Below are 15407 nucleotides of genomic sequence, written 5' to 3'. Positions count from 1 at the left end.
TTCCTTTTTCAAACAAAGCTGTTATTTTTGTATGGGGGGGGTACAATTTTTAAGTGTATGTTATATATCTTTTATACAATAGTGACAAATAAAATACATTGAAGTGTCATATTTATAATCAACATGTAGTATGATAGTAAATTCTATAATTGAAGGGGATATAGCATCATACAACGTGGAAGACAATTGGAGATTTCTGCGGGACAACCTGTTGAAAGCCACCGACCAGATTTGTGGGTGGTGTAAGGTCCCCTCCCAACCCAGAGTAACGTGGTGGTGGAACAAGGAGGTAGACAGGGCTATTAGACAAAAGAAACAGGCTTAGAAGGACTGGAAGAATGGTGGTAGCAGGGAATTGTACCAATGTGCCAGAAGGGAGGCTAGGCGACAGGTTTATTTAGCCAGAGGGGAAGCAGATAAGAAAAAATTTGCCAATGTTCTGCGCCGTGAGGACCAAAGACTCGAGGTATTTCGTGTTGCAAGACAGTGTAGGAGAGAGAATAGTGATGTTGTAGGAGAGAAATGTGTTCGCATGGATGGTGGTACGCTTGCACTAAATGAGGATGCAAAGAAAGAGGTCTGGAGATGCCACTACGATAGATTGCTTAATAAAGAGAATGAATGGGAGGAAGAGAGCCTGCCGTATGTCGACCCAATAGAGGGACCAGCTATCCGAGTTGATAGTACCAGGGTAGATAAAGCAATTAAGAGTATGAAGACCGGGAAAGCCCCCGGCCCATCAGGAATCACTGCAGAGATGCTCAAGATATCTGGCAGTGTTGGCTATAGCCTAGTCACCTGTATTACGAACCAGGTGATACACGAAGGAGTCATACCCAATGACTGGTGTAACAGCATCATAGTCAACTGCTACAAAGGTAAAGGTGACGCTTTAGATACAAATAATTACAGAGGCATCAAGCTGTTAGATCAGGTTATGAAAGTTACAGAGAGGGTCATAGCCCAACTAATTAGGGAGTGAATCAATTTAGATGAGATGCAGTTTGGGTTCGTGCCAGGTAAAAGCACTACTGATGCCTTATTTCTAGTGAGACAGCTGCAGGAGAAATACCTAGCTAAGGATAAACCTCTGTACCTGGCTTTCGTTGACATGGAGAAAGCCTTTGACAGGGTCCCCCGATCCCTTATCTGGTGGTCAATGAGGAAACTTGGGATAGAAGAATGGTTAGTGAGAGCTGTGCGAGCCATGTACAGAGATGCTGCCAGTAAGGTGAGGGTTGGAAATGAGTACAGCAATAAATTCCGGGTAGAGGTAGGGGTCCACCAAGGTTCCGTCCTCAGCCCCCTCCTATTTATCATAGTCCTCCAGGCAATCACAGAGGAGTTCAAGACAGGTTGCCCCTGGGAGCTCCTCTATGCTGATGACCTTGCCCTAATTGCGGAGTCACTATCAGAACTAGAGGAGAAGTTTCAGGTGTGGAAGCAAGGTCTAGAATTGAAGGGCCTTAGCTAAAACCAAAATGCTAATAAGTAGGAAGGTAGATAAAACACAAACCCCTTCAGGTAGATGGCCCTGCTCAGTATGTAGAAAAGGAGTAGGTAGTAACTCTATAAGATGTACCTGGTGCAAGCTATGGACACATAAGAGGTGCAGCAACATCAAAGGCAAGTTAATTAGGAAGTTAGTTTTTGTTTGTGGCAGATGTTCAGGTGCAATAAAGACTGTAAACAAACAGGAAACAACTTCTATCTCATTCCAGGGTGAAAAACTAGAGGTAGTCGATAGCTTCCGCTATCTGGGCGACCAAGTTAGTAGTGGGGGTGAGTGCGCTGAAAGTGTAACTGCTAGAATAAGAATAGCCTGGGCAAAGTTTAGAGAGCTCTTACCCCTGCTGGCGACAAAGGGACTCTCACTCGGAGTAAAAGGCAGACTGTATGACGCATGCGTACGAACAGCCATGCTACATGGCAGTGAAACATGGGCTGTAACTGCTGAGGACATACGTAAGCTCGCAAGGAGTGAAGCCAGTATGCTCCGTTGGATGTGTAATGTCAATGTGAATACCCGTCAGAGTGTAAGTATCTTGAGAGAAAAGCTGAACATTAGAAGCATCAGTTGTGGTGTGCAAGAGAGACGATTGCGCTGGTATGGACATGTGGTGAGAATGGATGAGGATAGCTGCGTGAAAAAGTGCCTAACAGTTGAGGGAACCCGTGGAAGAGGTAGGCCCAGGAAGACCTGGGCTGAGGTGGTGAGGCAAGACCTTCGTACATTGGGCCTCACCGAGGCGATGACTACTGACCGAGACCTTTGGAAATGTGCTGTGCGTGAGAAGACCCGGCAAGCCAAGTAAGATCGTTGCCAGTGCCCCTAGACTGGCTCTTGTGCGGGTGGCACATGAGATGCACCATTTTGAGCGTGGCCGTTGCCAGTACCGCCTGACTGGCTCCCGTAGGATTTTAGAGTGAGATCGTTGCCAGTGACCCTGGACTGGCTTGTGCGGGTGGCACATAAAAGACACCATTTCGAGTGTGACCGTTTTCGTGCGGGTGACACGTAAAAGCACCCACTACACTCTCTGAGTGGTTGGCGTTAGGAAGGGCATCCAGCTGTAGAAACTCTGCCAAATTAGATTGGAGCCTGGTGTTGCCATCCGGTTTCACCAGTCCTCAGTCAAATCGTCCAACCCATGCTAGCATGGAAAGCGGACGTTAAACGATGATGATGATGATGATGATGATTGCAAGTGATACATCACAAGCTCTTATTTTATCTTCCTTTCGCATTCATGAGTGTCTTAATGTATGCACTAATTTTTTTTTTCCTTGCTGCCAATCAACTTAGAAAGCTCTCACAGTATTACTCCATTACAATAGCCAATATGTCTACTTCACTTATTTATGCTACTCTTTTGTGATAAATACTCTTCACCTATATATATTGACAAGCATGAGGATTACTTGTAAGATTAACAAAGCAACTAATTTTAGAGAGATCTGAGCCATCACAACCAAATAGTTCCAATAAGTTTCACTTTCATTTTCAATACTAAAGTTTCTTCTTCTGAAGATATCCACCTCACAAAGTACATGCACATAACTGTCTGCATGTCTCAAGAGAAAAATAAAATTACATCTGTACCATCAATTACTGACAAATTTATCTGTCTAATGTGATAATTATAAACAACAACCTGCTACATCTTTAATTTCAGTATCTGTTTAGTGACCACTAAGACAGATGATTTCCAAATCCAGATCTCCAGGTGATCTGTTCATCTGCCTTTCATACCAGAAGTCTTTATCACAGTTAACTCTAGTAAAAATATAACTGCCACTTTAAACAGCAGATATTTTAATTTTGCCAGTGATGAGAATTTACAGCTTGTGTATGTGGTCCTTTTATATTATTTTCTACTCTTTATTATACTACTCTAGTGGATTTGTCATTGTAATTCCCATAAAGGTTGCAATACATCCAACAATGATGGGAACAATTTTTGACCTGTTATATATAACTCAGAACTAATAAACCCCATTGACAAAAGTTGCATACTTATAAAAGATAGTGGTCATGATTGTTGTGATGTTATAGGCAATGATGATGGTGGTTTGGGCATTGTTTTTATTGTAAGTAGTGGCAATGGTGATATGTCAGTGAACTGTGTCAATATTCTGACCTTGACTCCTTCTGAAAAACTTTTCCCTAGGTGTTGTCACCTGATGAATGTCACCCTTGCATTACTGTCATTTACCTCCACTATTACCAATACAATCACTACCAATCCAGGAAAGCCCAACTCAGTCCCTCAATTTGTTACAAATAGCAGTCAACTCTCTGTAATTATAAGATGGTCATGGCAAAAACTCCTCATGAAGAAGTATGTACTGCTACCTGAGGCTACAGAATAGTAAATGAACGGGAAAAAAAAAATTTTAAGAAACATTTTAATGTAAAGCCAATTTATTTTGAAACTAAAACTGGTGTAGGAAAATATCGATTTGATGCAACATGTTCTATTAGATATTCGCCACCCATTTCTTCATACATAGCTCTGGTAACACTGCAAGAATGAACCAATGGTGAAAGAGCCCACTGTCTTGCACCATGCCAAGCATCCAAAATAGGATCAGCTGAAAATAGGTAGAGAAAACAAAAGTATTCAAAAATAATCGAAGACATAAAATTCTGACAATCACAAAAGAAAAAAAAGTAAATATGGGCCTCACCGAGGCGATGACTACGGACCGAGACCTTTGGAAATGGGCTGTGCGTGAGAAGACCCGGCAAGCCAAGTAAGATCGTTGCCAGTGCCCCTGGACTGGTTCTTGTGCGGGTGGCACATGAGATGCACCATTTTGAGCGTGGCCGTTGCCAGTACCGCCTGACTGGCTCCTGTAGGATTTTCGAGCGAGATCGTTGCCAGTGCCCCTGGACTGGCCTGTGCGGGTGGCACATAAAAGACACCATTTCGAGCGTGGCCGTTTTCGTGCGGGTGACACGTAAAAGCACCCACTACACTCTCTGAGTGGTTGGCGTTAGGAAGGGCATCCAGCTGTAGAAACTCTGCCAAATCAGACTGGAGCCTGGTGTTGCCATCCGGTTTCACCAGTCCTCAGTCAAATCGTCCAACCCATGCTAGCATGGAAAGCGGACGTTAAACGATGATGATGATGATGATGATAAACTAAACTGATAAACTCATTTCTTTGCAATATCTCATAAGAATGAGAAATATGGTTTCCAAATGTTGAACATTCATTTGCCAGAAGCAATAATTTTCATAATTAAAATTAAGAAAACAAATTAATCCAGTATATAGTTATACATTATCCTTATAGACTGAATTTTAAGAATTAAATATCTGTTACAAACACAGTGTAGCACTGGCAATAGGATATGAGATCTTGAAGCCTTCAGGTGGCTGGGCAATACTATTATCATAGTCATCTGTGGCTCTCCTGATGGACATCACAAACTATATACAAATACCTTTAATGTTTAAGAAAGTTTGGTGGAATATTCTAATTTAAACTAACTCATGCATAATGAGAGAGAGAAAGAGTATAAAACACATGTACTATTATGGGATTTACTTAACTGGTGATTGTAAATCCCTCCTCTCTGTTAGGAGACACAAACACTTTCACACATGACAGGAATTTCCACTTGCCAAATTCAACCACAAGGCTTCAGTTCAAGCAAGGCTATAGCAGAAGACACTTGCCCAAGGTGCCATGCAGTGAGACTGAGCCTGAAACCATGTGGTTGAAAAGCAAGCTTCCTAACCACACAGCCACAGTGAGCAGTTTCTACAAAATCTCTTAATAGTTCTACCAATAATCATTAGTGCAGTTTATAATGCTAAAAGCAGTACTACTTTTAGCAACATATCAAATGCACTGCTCAAAAATTTCTTCTTTTTTAATGCATTTAAATAAAATATTTACAATCACCAGTAAAATAAATCCAACAATGTGCACTCTCTCATTGTGCTTACATTTGAAGAAACATTTAACTAAACACTGAACTTTATGATAAAAGGTATTTGTCTATAGTTTGTGATTTCTATCCAAGAGAGTCACAGATGACTATGATCCCTGTGTTGCACAACCCTCTGGAGGCTCAACAGTTTGTATTTCAGTTCACCTAACTGTAAATAAATACAACAGGTTCATACAGTTAGTGAATGGAACAAGAATACCAGTTCTCACTATAAGCTGCCTATGGCAGTAAATATGCAACCATATCATTAAACCTATATGCTAACATCTAGTACAAGGTGAATATTTAATCTCAAAGGATTTCACAATAAAATTTTCAAAAATGACACTATATACAGTTCTATTCAATATTCTGCCCCGTAAGAAAACGGCTTGATATTTTGAGGTATACGTAGCTGATAGTCTTCACAAATATTTCCTACCATCTTGGGAACTTAGTGCAAATGCTGTGTATGTGTGCATGCATGCATGTGAGTGTGTGCGTGTGCATGCATAATATTGATTGTCTAAATTGTCCACAAATAAATTAAGGTTTCAAAATATTAAACACTGAAATAATATCTGGAGAATTTAAAGTTTTTTACCTGCACGATAGACAGAGAATGTGGTCTGAAATGGACGTATGGCAAGAAGATCTCGTTCCATTCTTTTATTGAAATTATTAAACATGGCATTTGATCCTGTCAGGAAGACACACTGAAAATAAAATAGCTTTTATTAAATATGTATTATTACCTTTATTTCCTTTCTGATAAACATAAAATTACATGATTTCTGTCCTATCAAGTCATGTATTTCCCACAAATTGCATTTTAGGTACCCAGGGGAAATAATTAAAAATAAAATTTGAAGGTTAAAAAAAAACAAAAAAACAATTCTGATAAGTGTTTGAAACCAGAAACTATGTTAAGTGAAAATATGTAGTTCATCTCCATTTCATCACAAAGTTCCTTAATAAGAAATAAAACACCAATATAAACCAAAATCACTGACGTGGCCGATGACAATACCACCTGACTGGCACTTGTGCCAGTGGAATGTTAAAAGCACATCCGAGCGTGACCGTTGCCAGGGCCATGGAATGGCTCCTGTGCTGGTGACACGTGAAAAGCACCATTTGAGTATGATCATAGCCAGCGCTGCCTTACCGGCACATGTGCCGGTGGCACGTGTAAAACAACATTCGAGCATGGTCATTGCCAGTGCCGCTGGACTGGCTACTGTGCAGGTGGCACGTAAAAACACCTTTTGAGCCCGAGTGTGGTCGTTGCCAGAACCACTTGACTGGACCTCGTGCCGATGGCATGTAAAAAGCACCCACTACACTCTCAGAGTGGTTGGCATCAGGGAGGGCATCCAGCTGTAGAAACTTTGCCAGATCAGATTGAGCCTGGTGCAGCCTCTGGCTTACCAGTCCTCAGTCAAACCGTCCAACCCATGCTGATGATGATGATGATGATGATGATTAACATTGTCTCCTTAGATGTAAGGAGCTATTTAAGACAAATGGTTGATGATTTCCTATCCCAGGTAACATTCCCAGATGACCTGGTACCTATTCCTGGCAACTAGTTGAACTGAGGCACACATAATTGAGTGTATTATACAGATACACACAAAATATCTGTAGTGGATTTTAATTCAAGGACTATGAGCTAGTTGGTTATCCATCAAGTTATCTACAGTTACAGTTCTTGATTGTTCATACAATTAGTTGCACTGAGTTCCATGTTTAGGCTTCTGTTAGTAATATCATGATTGAGATGGGGTGCATGGGTGGGTCTCCCAGTGTAGGCTTGAAGGCTTTACAAAACCAGCCTTCTACAACCTTGCATGATTTACTCTGAGGTTCAGTTATGTCAAATGTAATAATTTTCTATCAAGTATTCTTACACCTATGCTTACAACAAGACCCTTTTCGTCAATACATTCTCTATTAACACTATATATCCCTGCTGAAATTGTTAAACATATTCCCAAACTGCTTGCACTCACTCTACTCATGCACATTTATCAGCTCATAATCATCTTATTCTTCTTCAGGTTTCAGTGTATACTACATATGCAATTTATCCTTCATTCAAAGTCAGAAGCCTTCTATCAAGTCATGAAACTTTTTATCTTATCTAACTTAGCCATTTTGCTATTACCAAATATATTAATCATGTTAATCATTAATGATGGTCACTTAGAATCTTATATACTACTTCTAGCAAACTGTCTAAGGGGTTCAAGATCTTTAGATCATGTCTCATGTTGCAAGATTTCTTGGTTGCAGCTAGCATATCCTTTGCTGTACAAAAATGACAATCCAACAGCAATCATCTTACTGTATTGGTAACATTAAATTTTTGCCTACTTCTTACATATACATCAGTAAACTTTCATTTGGTTGTTTCAGACTTATTCTGTAGTTCTTTGATAGAATTTTTACTATAAAAATCTTTTCATTTGCATAAAGGCGTTTCCATAAGTAACCAAGTCCATACTCTTTTGTGACAGCCTGCAGAAAGATAATGAATAAAAAAGTGGCTAAGAACAGAACCTTGTTGCATACTAAATTCCCTTGCCTGTACAAGCCATTACTACATTTTCTTGTTGCCACCATACTGATAATCATGAATCAATGTGTACAATATGCTACAGATTACAAAATATCTGTAATGTAGTAGTAATTTTACAAGGACTTACCTGAACCAAGGCATTCTGTTCAGATGGAGAACATTTTTTCAATACATAATCAACCATTTCTGAAAGACCAGCCTGTTCAATTCCAATCATAGAAGGCTGGAATAATAGCTCTGGAACTCTGCAGTAATTTCAATAAATAAGATGTATAAGTTCAAAAATGTAGTAAGTAATATCTTTGTTGAGGAGGAGGATGAGAAAGAAAACTAGGAAACAAAGAAAGAAACAAAGAGAACTAGATGTTTCAAAATAAGCTAACAGACACAGCCCATATCTATAGATAAAGCAAGATTCTAGCGAGACTGAAGGTGACATGGTGGTGAATGGTGCATCAGATACAGCCATAAAAACTATACACCATGTATACTTAGAAAGGAGAGAGGAGTCTTCAGTTGTAAAGCAGTACATCAGTGTAAATTAAGATGTTACTGATGAAAAATATGTATGTAATTGCATATGGACAAGGACAGCGGTGTAAAGAAGTACCAATCTAACTGTGGAGGGAACCAGTGGAAGAGGTAGACCCAGGAAGATATGGGATGACGTGGTGAAATATAATCTTCAGATGTTGCTCAGAAGCGATGACAAATGCTGTGCTTGAGAAGACATGTCAAGCTAAGTGAAATTGTAATGGCTAGTATCAGTGACATGTAAAAGGCACCTAAGCCAGTGACACATAAAAAGCACCTACTACACTTTGTGGAGTGGTTGGCATCAGGAATGGCATCCAGTCATAGAAACCAAGCCAAAACAGCTTGGTGCTGCTCTCCAGCTTACCAGTTCTAGTCAAGCCATCTAACCCATGCCATCATGGAAAACGAATGCTAAATGATGATAATGATAGTAACATAGAGCTAAAAAAAGACATAGAAATGTTGGTATGAAAAGCTGACGAATAAGGAGAATGTATAGAATAGAGAGTACATCAAGTAAACTCAAAAGAACTATTGAGGTTGAGAGCTGTACAGTCAAATGAATCATTAAAAATATAAAGGCAGAGATTATCTAGAACAGCCATTGAGTTGCAAAAAATATATGACAAATTATGTCACTCGTATAGTCAAGCAAAGAATGGTGTTATCCTCTATGAATGGCTCAGTTTTCAACCCACTCCTGTCTACTATAGTTTAGCTGCCCACATGAAGTCCTGTATCCTAGCAACCCACTTCTTATAGGTAAACAAATCAAAGAATAGAGAAAAAGTTCCAAATGTAAAAGAAGAAGTTTAAAAGAATACCTAGAAAAAATATAGAACTTTGCCATATGGGAAGTGCCTATGCTTCATATGCAAAAAAAAGAGTAAGCATGAATTCTATATAGTGTATCCATTGTAAAAACTTAGGTGCACAAGAGATAAGGTAGCATCACTTGTAAGCTAAAAAAACAGAAAGGCTTCATGTGTTGCAGGTGTGCAGGAGCAGTCAGCAGAACATTCATGAAATCAAGTCTTCCAAATACTTGGAAGGATCTTTTTTAAAACTACTCGACATCTTGTTACCTATGTCACCTAATTAACCATGGAGTATTTTGAAAGCATAATAGCTTGAGAAAGAGAAAAATGGGAATAGTTCTGGGAACTATTATCTATATTGGCAACAAAAACTTTCAACAAGTGAAGAATAGATTGTATGATATTTGTGAATGAAGTAGGGTATTACATGGTAGTAAATCATGAGCACTGACAATGGAAGATATGCAAAGGTTGTAAAGAAATGAAATGAGAAGGTACCACTGGATGTGTAAAGCTAGCAAATAAAAGATGAGACATACAGGAGGAAGAAAACTAACCTGATTCTTTCTACTCCCAAATGGAGACGGTAATATTCAGCAATATCAAATTCTCCAATTCCAGCATTTTCCTCGAGTTCCCTAATAATAAACACAGAAATTTCAACTTGAAAGAAAATGACTAAATAAATTTCAAGACATTTGCTTCAGTCTAAGAAGACAGGTTCTAATTCTCTTAAAATTATTAAACATTAACTGCATTGAAAATTTAAAAGAATTTTTTTAATGAGAGACAACAAATCATTATATCAAACATAAGCAGATGAATAATGAATCAGAAGAATATTCACATACATACACACACACACATATATATAGCCACAAAACGATGATTGCAAATTTAACCTACAAATAAAAGGACACAAAACACAAAGTATACAAAGGGACAAATGTGAGGATAAAAAATCTATCAATGAAGCAATATTATGGGGAGATTAATAGTTCAATTTTATAAACATTATGCATTTACCTGCTTTCACACCAAACGAAACTAAAATATCAGATTCACTTAATATTGATTATCTTCTGGAATTCAGAAACTTATTATTCAATTCCAGTTATTTAATTTCTAGACAACTCTTTTTCAGGTAACAGTAGAATTAAGCATTGTGAACAAACAAAAATTTGTTGTTGCTTATATAATGAAGGAGCATGGCCAAGTGGTTAGAGTGTTGTGTTCATAATAAGGTCATGGGTTTGATATCTGGATTGGGTGGCACCTTGTGCACTTGAGCAAGGCACATTTTCAAATTGCTTCGCTGCCTTCTCTCTTGTAAGCCGTTATGTACTCATTGTTCCACAGGATTAAAGATGGTTGGGCCAAGAGAGTATCTATGTTTGTGCATGTCTACATAGACAACTAAAACAGTGAAAGCATGGAGAGGGGAGATTAGTATGTATGGGCGACTGCTGGTCTTCCATAAACAAGCTTGCCCAGACTTGTGCCTGGGAGGGGAACTTCCTAGGTGCAATCCCATGGTCATTCATGACTGAAGGGTGTCTTTACCCTTTAAGCCCATTAATATACAAAAAGGGGAAAAAAATTGTAGAAACAGGTACTTACTTAAGAAATTCAGGATCATGTTCCCTCAACATTGTTTCAAGTTCTTCTAGTTGTTCCTCCTCAACCTCAGAATCAGTATCTCCACCATCAGGATTCTAAAAGAAAAATACAATCATTCACACAGAACAAACTCACAAAAAATTAAAAAAAGACCCAAAGAAATATAAGGAGTCTATAAACAAGATATTTTTTTTCTGTATGTTTATACATTATGTAGATATTTAGAAAAATAGTGAAAAAAATTAACATAAGCATAGGTATGGCTGTATGATTAAGAAACTCACTTTGCAACCATATGGTTTCAGGCTCAGTTCCACTGCATGGCATGTTGGTTGTCTTCTATTATAGCCCCAAGTTGACCAATGCCTTGTGAATGGATTTGGTAGACGGAAACTGTTTGGAAGCTTGTGTGTGTGTGTGTGTGTGTATTATTGACATAAGAATTTAGATTCTTTTGAGAGAATATGAAAATTGTTTTTTGGAACAGTGCATCTCGAAGCACATAAATCTTCAAATAATAGTGTGTAAATAATGGAATACAAAAATCTTTGCATGAGATGTGGGTTCGTGTCCTCCATGTAGCTTTCAACTTTTTCTAGCCAAGGATTTTTTTATATTCTTAAACCCAATATTTACACATGATTACTTATAGCTTCCTGTGCTTTGAGATTCACTGTTCTGCAAAAGTGTTTTTGTGTTTGTCCCTCATCACCACTTGACAACCTTCCCAGTGGTGCTCCAGCATGGCTGCAGTCTAATAACTAAAACAAGTAAAAGATAAGGTGTCTGTGAAAATTTCATTTTCATCCAGAATAATACTCACAATTTCCTTGTACACATCCCAATCAGCATCATTCTGTCCAAAATTATCATCCTTTTGTTTTTTGTTATCTGAAAGATAAAGAGAACTCTTTTTTTATATATGAATTTACAATTTACTTTTCACGACCTTCAAGCCGACAGATAATTACAAAAAACAATTCAATACTATTTGTTTCAGGATATTTGTTTTGTTCTTTCAAATAACTATTTAACACACTTTTTACTTATCTCAATGCAAGTCTTGTAATGATCTGTTGTAGGTTTCAGTATGTTGAGACAATCTATAACAAAAGATTTATTTAATTTCAATGCCCCACCACCACCACTGTGTTTTACAGCTGACATTGCAATCACACACACACACAAACACACACTATATTCACAGTGAGGAATATGGTCACTGCACCATTTGCAGATTCATCATAAGGAAAAAGCTAAAACAAGGGGGAAAAAAAACCAAAAGGAGAGTATTGTGAAAAGTGTATGATAAAGATTGAAGGTGGAGAAGGAGGTAACAAAAAGGAAAAATGATTAATGCTGAACATAACATACAGGGGAGGAGTCAAAGATAGGAGAAACCTACTCTAAGAGTACTGAGATAGGTAGATTTAATTCTGTGTCTGAATGTAAAAAAGGAGTGAATGTAATGTCTAATTTTAAATGTATTTTCCATGATCCCAATACACTTCTTTTTCTATACCATCTGCTGGTGTTATTTTTCCTGTGTGCATAAATGCTTTTGTGATACATTTGCCATTAAATGGATAAAAATGTGGCATATATGCTGCCTGTTCAACACAAAATGTCATACTGCATAGGTAACAACTGCAATTACTAAGTTAAAATACATTACAAAGAATCAATGCAGAGAGAAAAAACAACTATTTTAAATAACAATCAGAAAATAAAACATACTTTGTGCGAGTTGGGAGATAATTTTCATCCTTTGCTGAGAGGCTAGTGTCCTTCGTTTGGCCATGTCTATTTTGCGTTGTCGTCGGTTAGTCCGAGATTCCAATAAGTTCTAAATGATGTAGATATAATAAGCATATAATTGAGATTCTTTAGGCAGTTGATACATATCGTCAATAAAAATTGGCTTAAGTTGCCAACAAAATACTTTACCTTTCGCTTCTGCCTGACTTCATATAACCAACTGTCAAAATCAGTCAGACGTTTTTGCTCCATAAGTAATTCTTCTGCAACTTCCTTGAAAAGTTAAAAATAAATAAATGAGTTGACATAAAAAAAAAAGGAAACAATAATGTTGAAATGACATTAAATTTAGATTTATAAGTAAAATTTATGGAATGGTCTTAGTTTTGTTCTTTCTAACACTAGTCAATAAATTTAGATATGACTGGCATGGAAAATAAATGGGGAGTAAATATAAATAATTGGCAACACATTGCAATAAATTGGGGAAGAATAGTTAAACAGATAGAGAACAGGAAAGTTAGTATAAAATAGAAAGAAAAGAAGAGTATAATTCTAAGTGATAAAAATTTGAGTTAAATTATAGCCAAGTTATACAGCTGTGTAAAAAACTTGTAGGAAGAAAGAAAAAAATGAAGTTAGTTGTATTTCATGTAACCTATGATATTTAGGAATCTTAGCATGTTTGATTATGCAACTGGAAGTATTTACATTAATTCAAATATGTTCACTTCATGTTAAATGAATAACTCACATATGTTCACTTCTGTTCACTCCATTGTGAAATGACCAATTCAAAATCTGTTCTATCAGCAATATTTTATTCTAATTTATATTGAAGGTAAATCTTATAGGGATTGGCAGAATCAGTAGAGTGACAGATAAAATGTTTTGTAGCATTTGACATGTGCCTTTATGATGAGTTCAAATTCCATTGAGGTTACTTTGCCTTCCTCCTCGGAAATCAAAATGATAATCTATATTCTTCTTGACAATTGTATGAAGAATCAACAATGACATATACTACTAGTCATTAGATAACAAAATATGTTGAAAAAAAAACACCTATATACAAGATATAGAAAGATGTGCAGGAATTAATTCAGTACAGCATGTTAAAAAAATATAAATAAAACCATACTGTTTGGATTTTAGCTTGTTGTAAAGCCTGAGCCTGTGCCTGGCCTTCTTGAGCAGCCTTCAGAATATGCTGTTTCCTTTTAGCTGCTTGTTGCTCAATGGTAAGCATTTCATCAGGAATATTGAGAAGATCAAATTTAGATTCTTCTTTATTCTGTTCAAGATTTAAAAGATAATTTCAAAATTAGCAGATAATTTCAGAATTTGGATGTTAAGAATAAATACATAGAAAAATCTCTTACACTAACAAGTTTTTTTGCTTTTCATTTCATATCTAAAACACTTTGACTAGTTATAATGATATGTCAATTCAATACACCTACCAATTATTCTCAGTTAAAATAAGGGATTGGTAAATTAAGATGCTGACATTCATAATAGATTTAGCATGACTAAAATTGGTATATATATATATATATATATATATATATATATATATATACATACACAAAAAATGCCTAGTGCTCTAAAATGCAACAAAATTGTAGAAATGCAAATCACTTCAAAATAACTTAACAAAAACCATTGAGTCTAATCTGAATGTTAAAATTTTTTTCTTTTTATTTTTTGAAAATAAATACCCTTTAAATAAGTAGTGGCTATGCTAAAATTATCTAAACTGTACCAGCATGACCTCCCACCACCCAAAAAAAACCCCAACACACTAAAAGAACTATATCAGGATTGATAGCATGACATGGTTCATTTAGTGACCAAACAATTTTTTAGATTTCAGCTTTATTTTATTCAAATGTTGAGCCAAACTTGATTTATACTTTCTTAACATTTAAAAATCTATACCAATTTATGTAAAATTTATTTTCAAAAAAATACCTCTGGTTCTTCTGTAAGTTCTTTTCCATGGATTTTTGCCCTTGTGCGCTGTATATTAGCAGAAAGTTTATTCATAGTAGCAAGGAGTTCATCACTGGAGTGGAATCCCATGTCCTTCAAAACTTGCTGAAAGAAAATAAAAACCAAAAATTAAAAAAAATGTACCTTCCACAAATTTTATAATAATAGCAGAGAGCTGGATGACTTGTACTAGGGATAGTTAAGTGTTTGATGGCTTGAAATACTGAATTTACATTCTGCTGAAAAGTTATAAAGCACACAGAAATAAGTAGTAAAAACTTACACATAATGTAACTCAGATTAATACCAAAAACAATAATATAACATTTGAATGGTTATTAGTACAATATCTCCTTAATATTACTTTTGTCAAATCCATCTGCTTGTTTTTGTTGAGACACTCAAGAATGTGAACTAGAATAAGAAATATATTAATAGGTTAGTTGTTGATCAGCTATAATACATGTAATTATTATGAGCCAACAAGGAGACCTTTAAATTTAGTTGCTAGGAATAGCAACTAAATTTCCCTAAAAGAAAGTTGTGGGGAAGCAACATAAGTTAATGTATTCCTAGAAAGATGAGATGGTCATGACTGGCAGGCCTTTTTATAAGTTTGCTCAATCTGACACTAAACTTGTAAATTGTT

General features: G+C 36.6%; 1 protein-coding gene across 6 annotated transcripts in view; it reads right to left on the bottom strand.

Moving 5' to 3' along the window:
- Window positions 1–3907: 3907 nt before the first annotated feature.
- Window positions 3908–15407, bottom strand: part of LOC106873456 (actin-related protein 5) — a 45586-nt gene continuing 34086 nt past the window's right edge. For all 6 annotated transcript variants that reach the window (XM_014920818.3, XM_089343392.1, XM_089343399.1 and 3 more), the window contains exons 11-20: window positions 14738–14863; window positions 13905–14057; window positions 12953–13036; window positions 12743–12851; window positions 11829–11896; window positions 11006–11100; window positions 9943–10023; window positions 8158–8275; window positions 6051–6162; window positions 3908–4095 (exon numbers count right to left, since the gene is read on the bottom strand). In XM_014920818.3, coding sequence (XP_014776304.1) covers window positions 3926–4095; window positions 6051–6162; window positions 8158–8275; window positions 9943–10023; window positions 11006–11100; window positions 11829–11896; window positions 12743–12851; window positions 12953–13036; window positions 13905–14057; window positions 14738–14863 — 1116 coding nt within the window. In that variant the 3' untranslated portion in view covers window positions 3908–3925. The remainder of the gene's footprint in view (window positions 4096–6050; window positions 6163–8157; window positions 8276–9942; window positions 10024–11005; window positions 11101–11828; window positions 11897–12742; window positions 12852–12952; window positions 13037–13904; window positions 14058–14737; window positions 14864–15407) is intronic.

This window comes from Octopus bimaculoides, chromosome 2 (assembly GCF_046866305.1).
Source record: "Octopus bimaculoides isolate indiv1 chromosome 2, ASM4686630v1, whole genome shotgun sequence".
In the NCBI taxonomy this organism is placed as follows: Eukaryota; Metazoa; Mollusca; class Cephalopoda; order Octopoda; family Octopodidae; genus Octopus; species Octopus bimaculoides.
The sequence above is the reverse complement of the archived record's forward strand: the minus strand, read 5'-3'. Positions and strand labels throughout refer to the sequence as shown.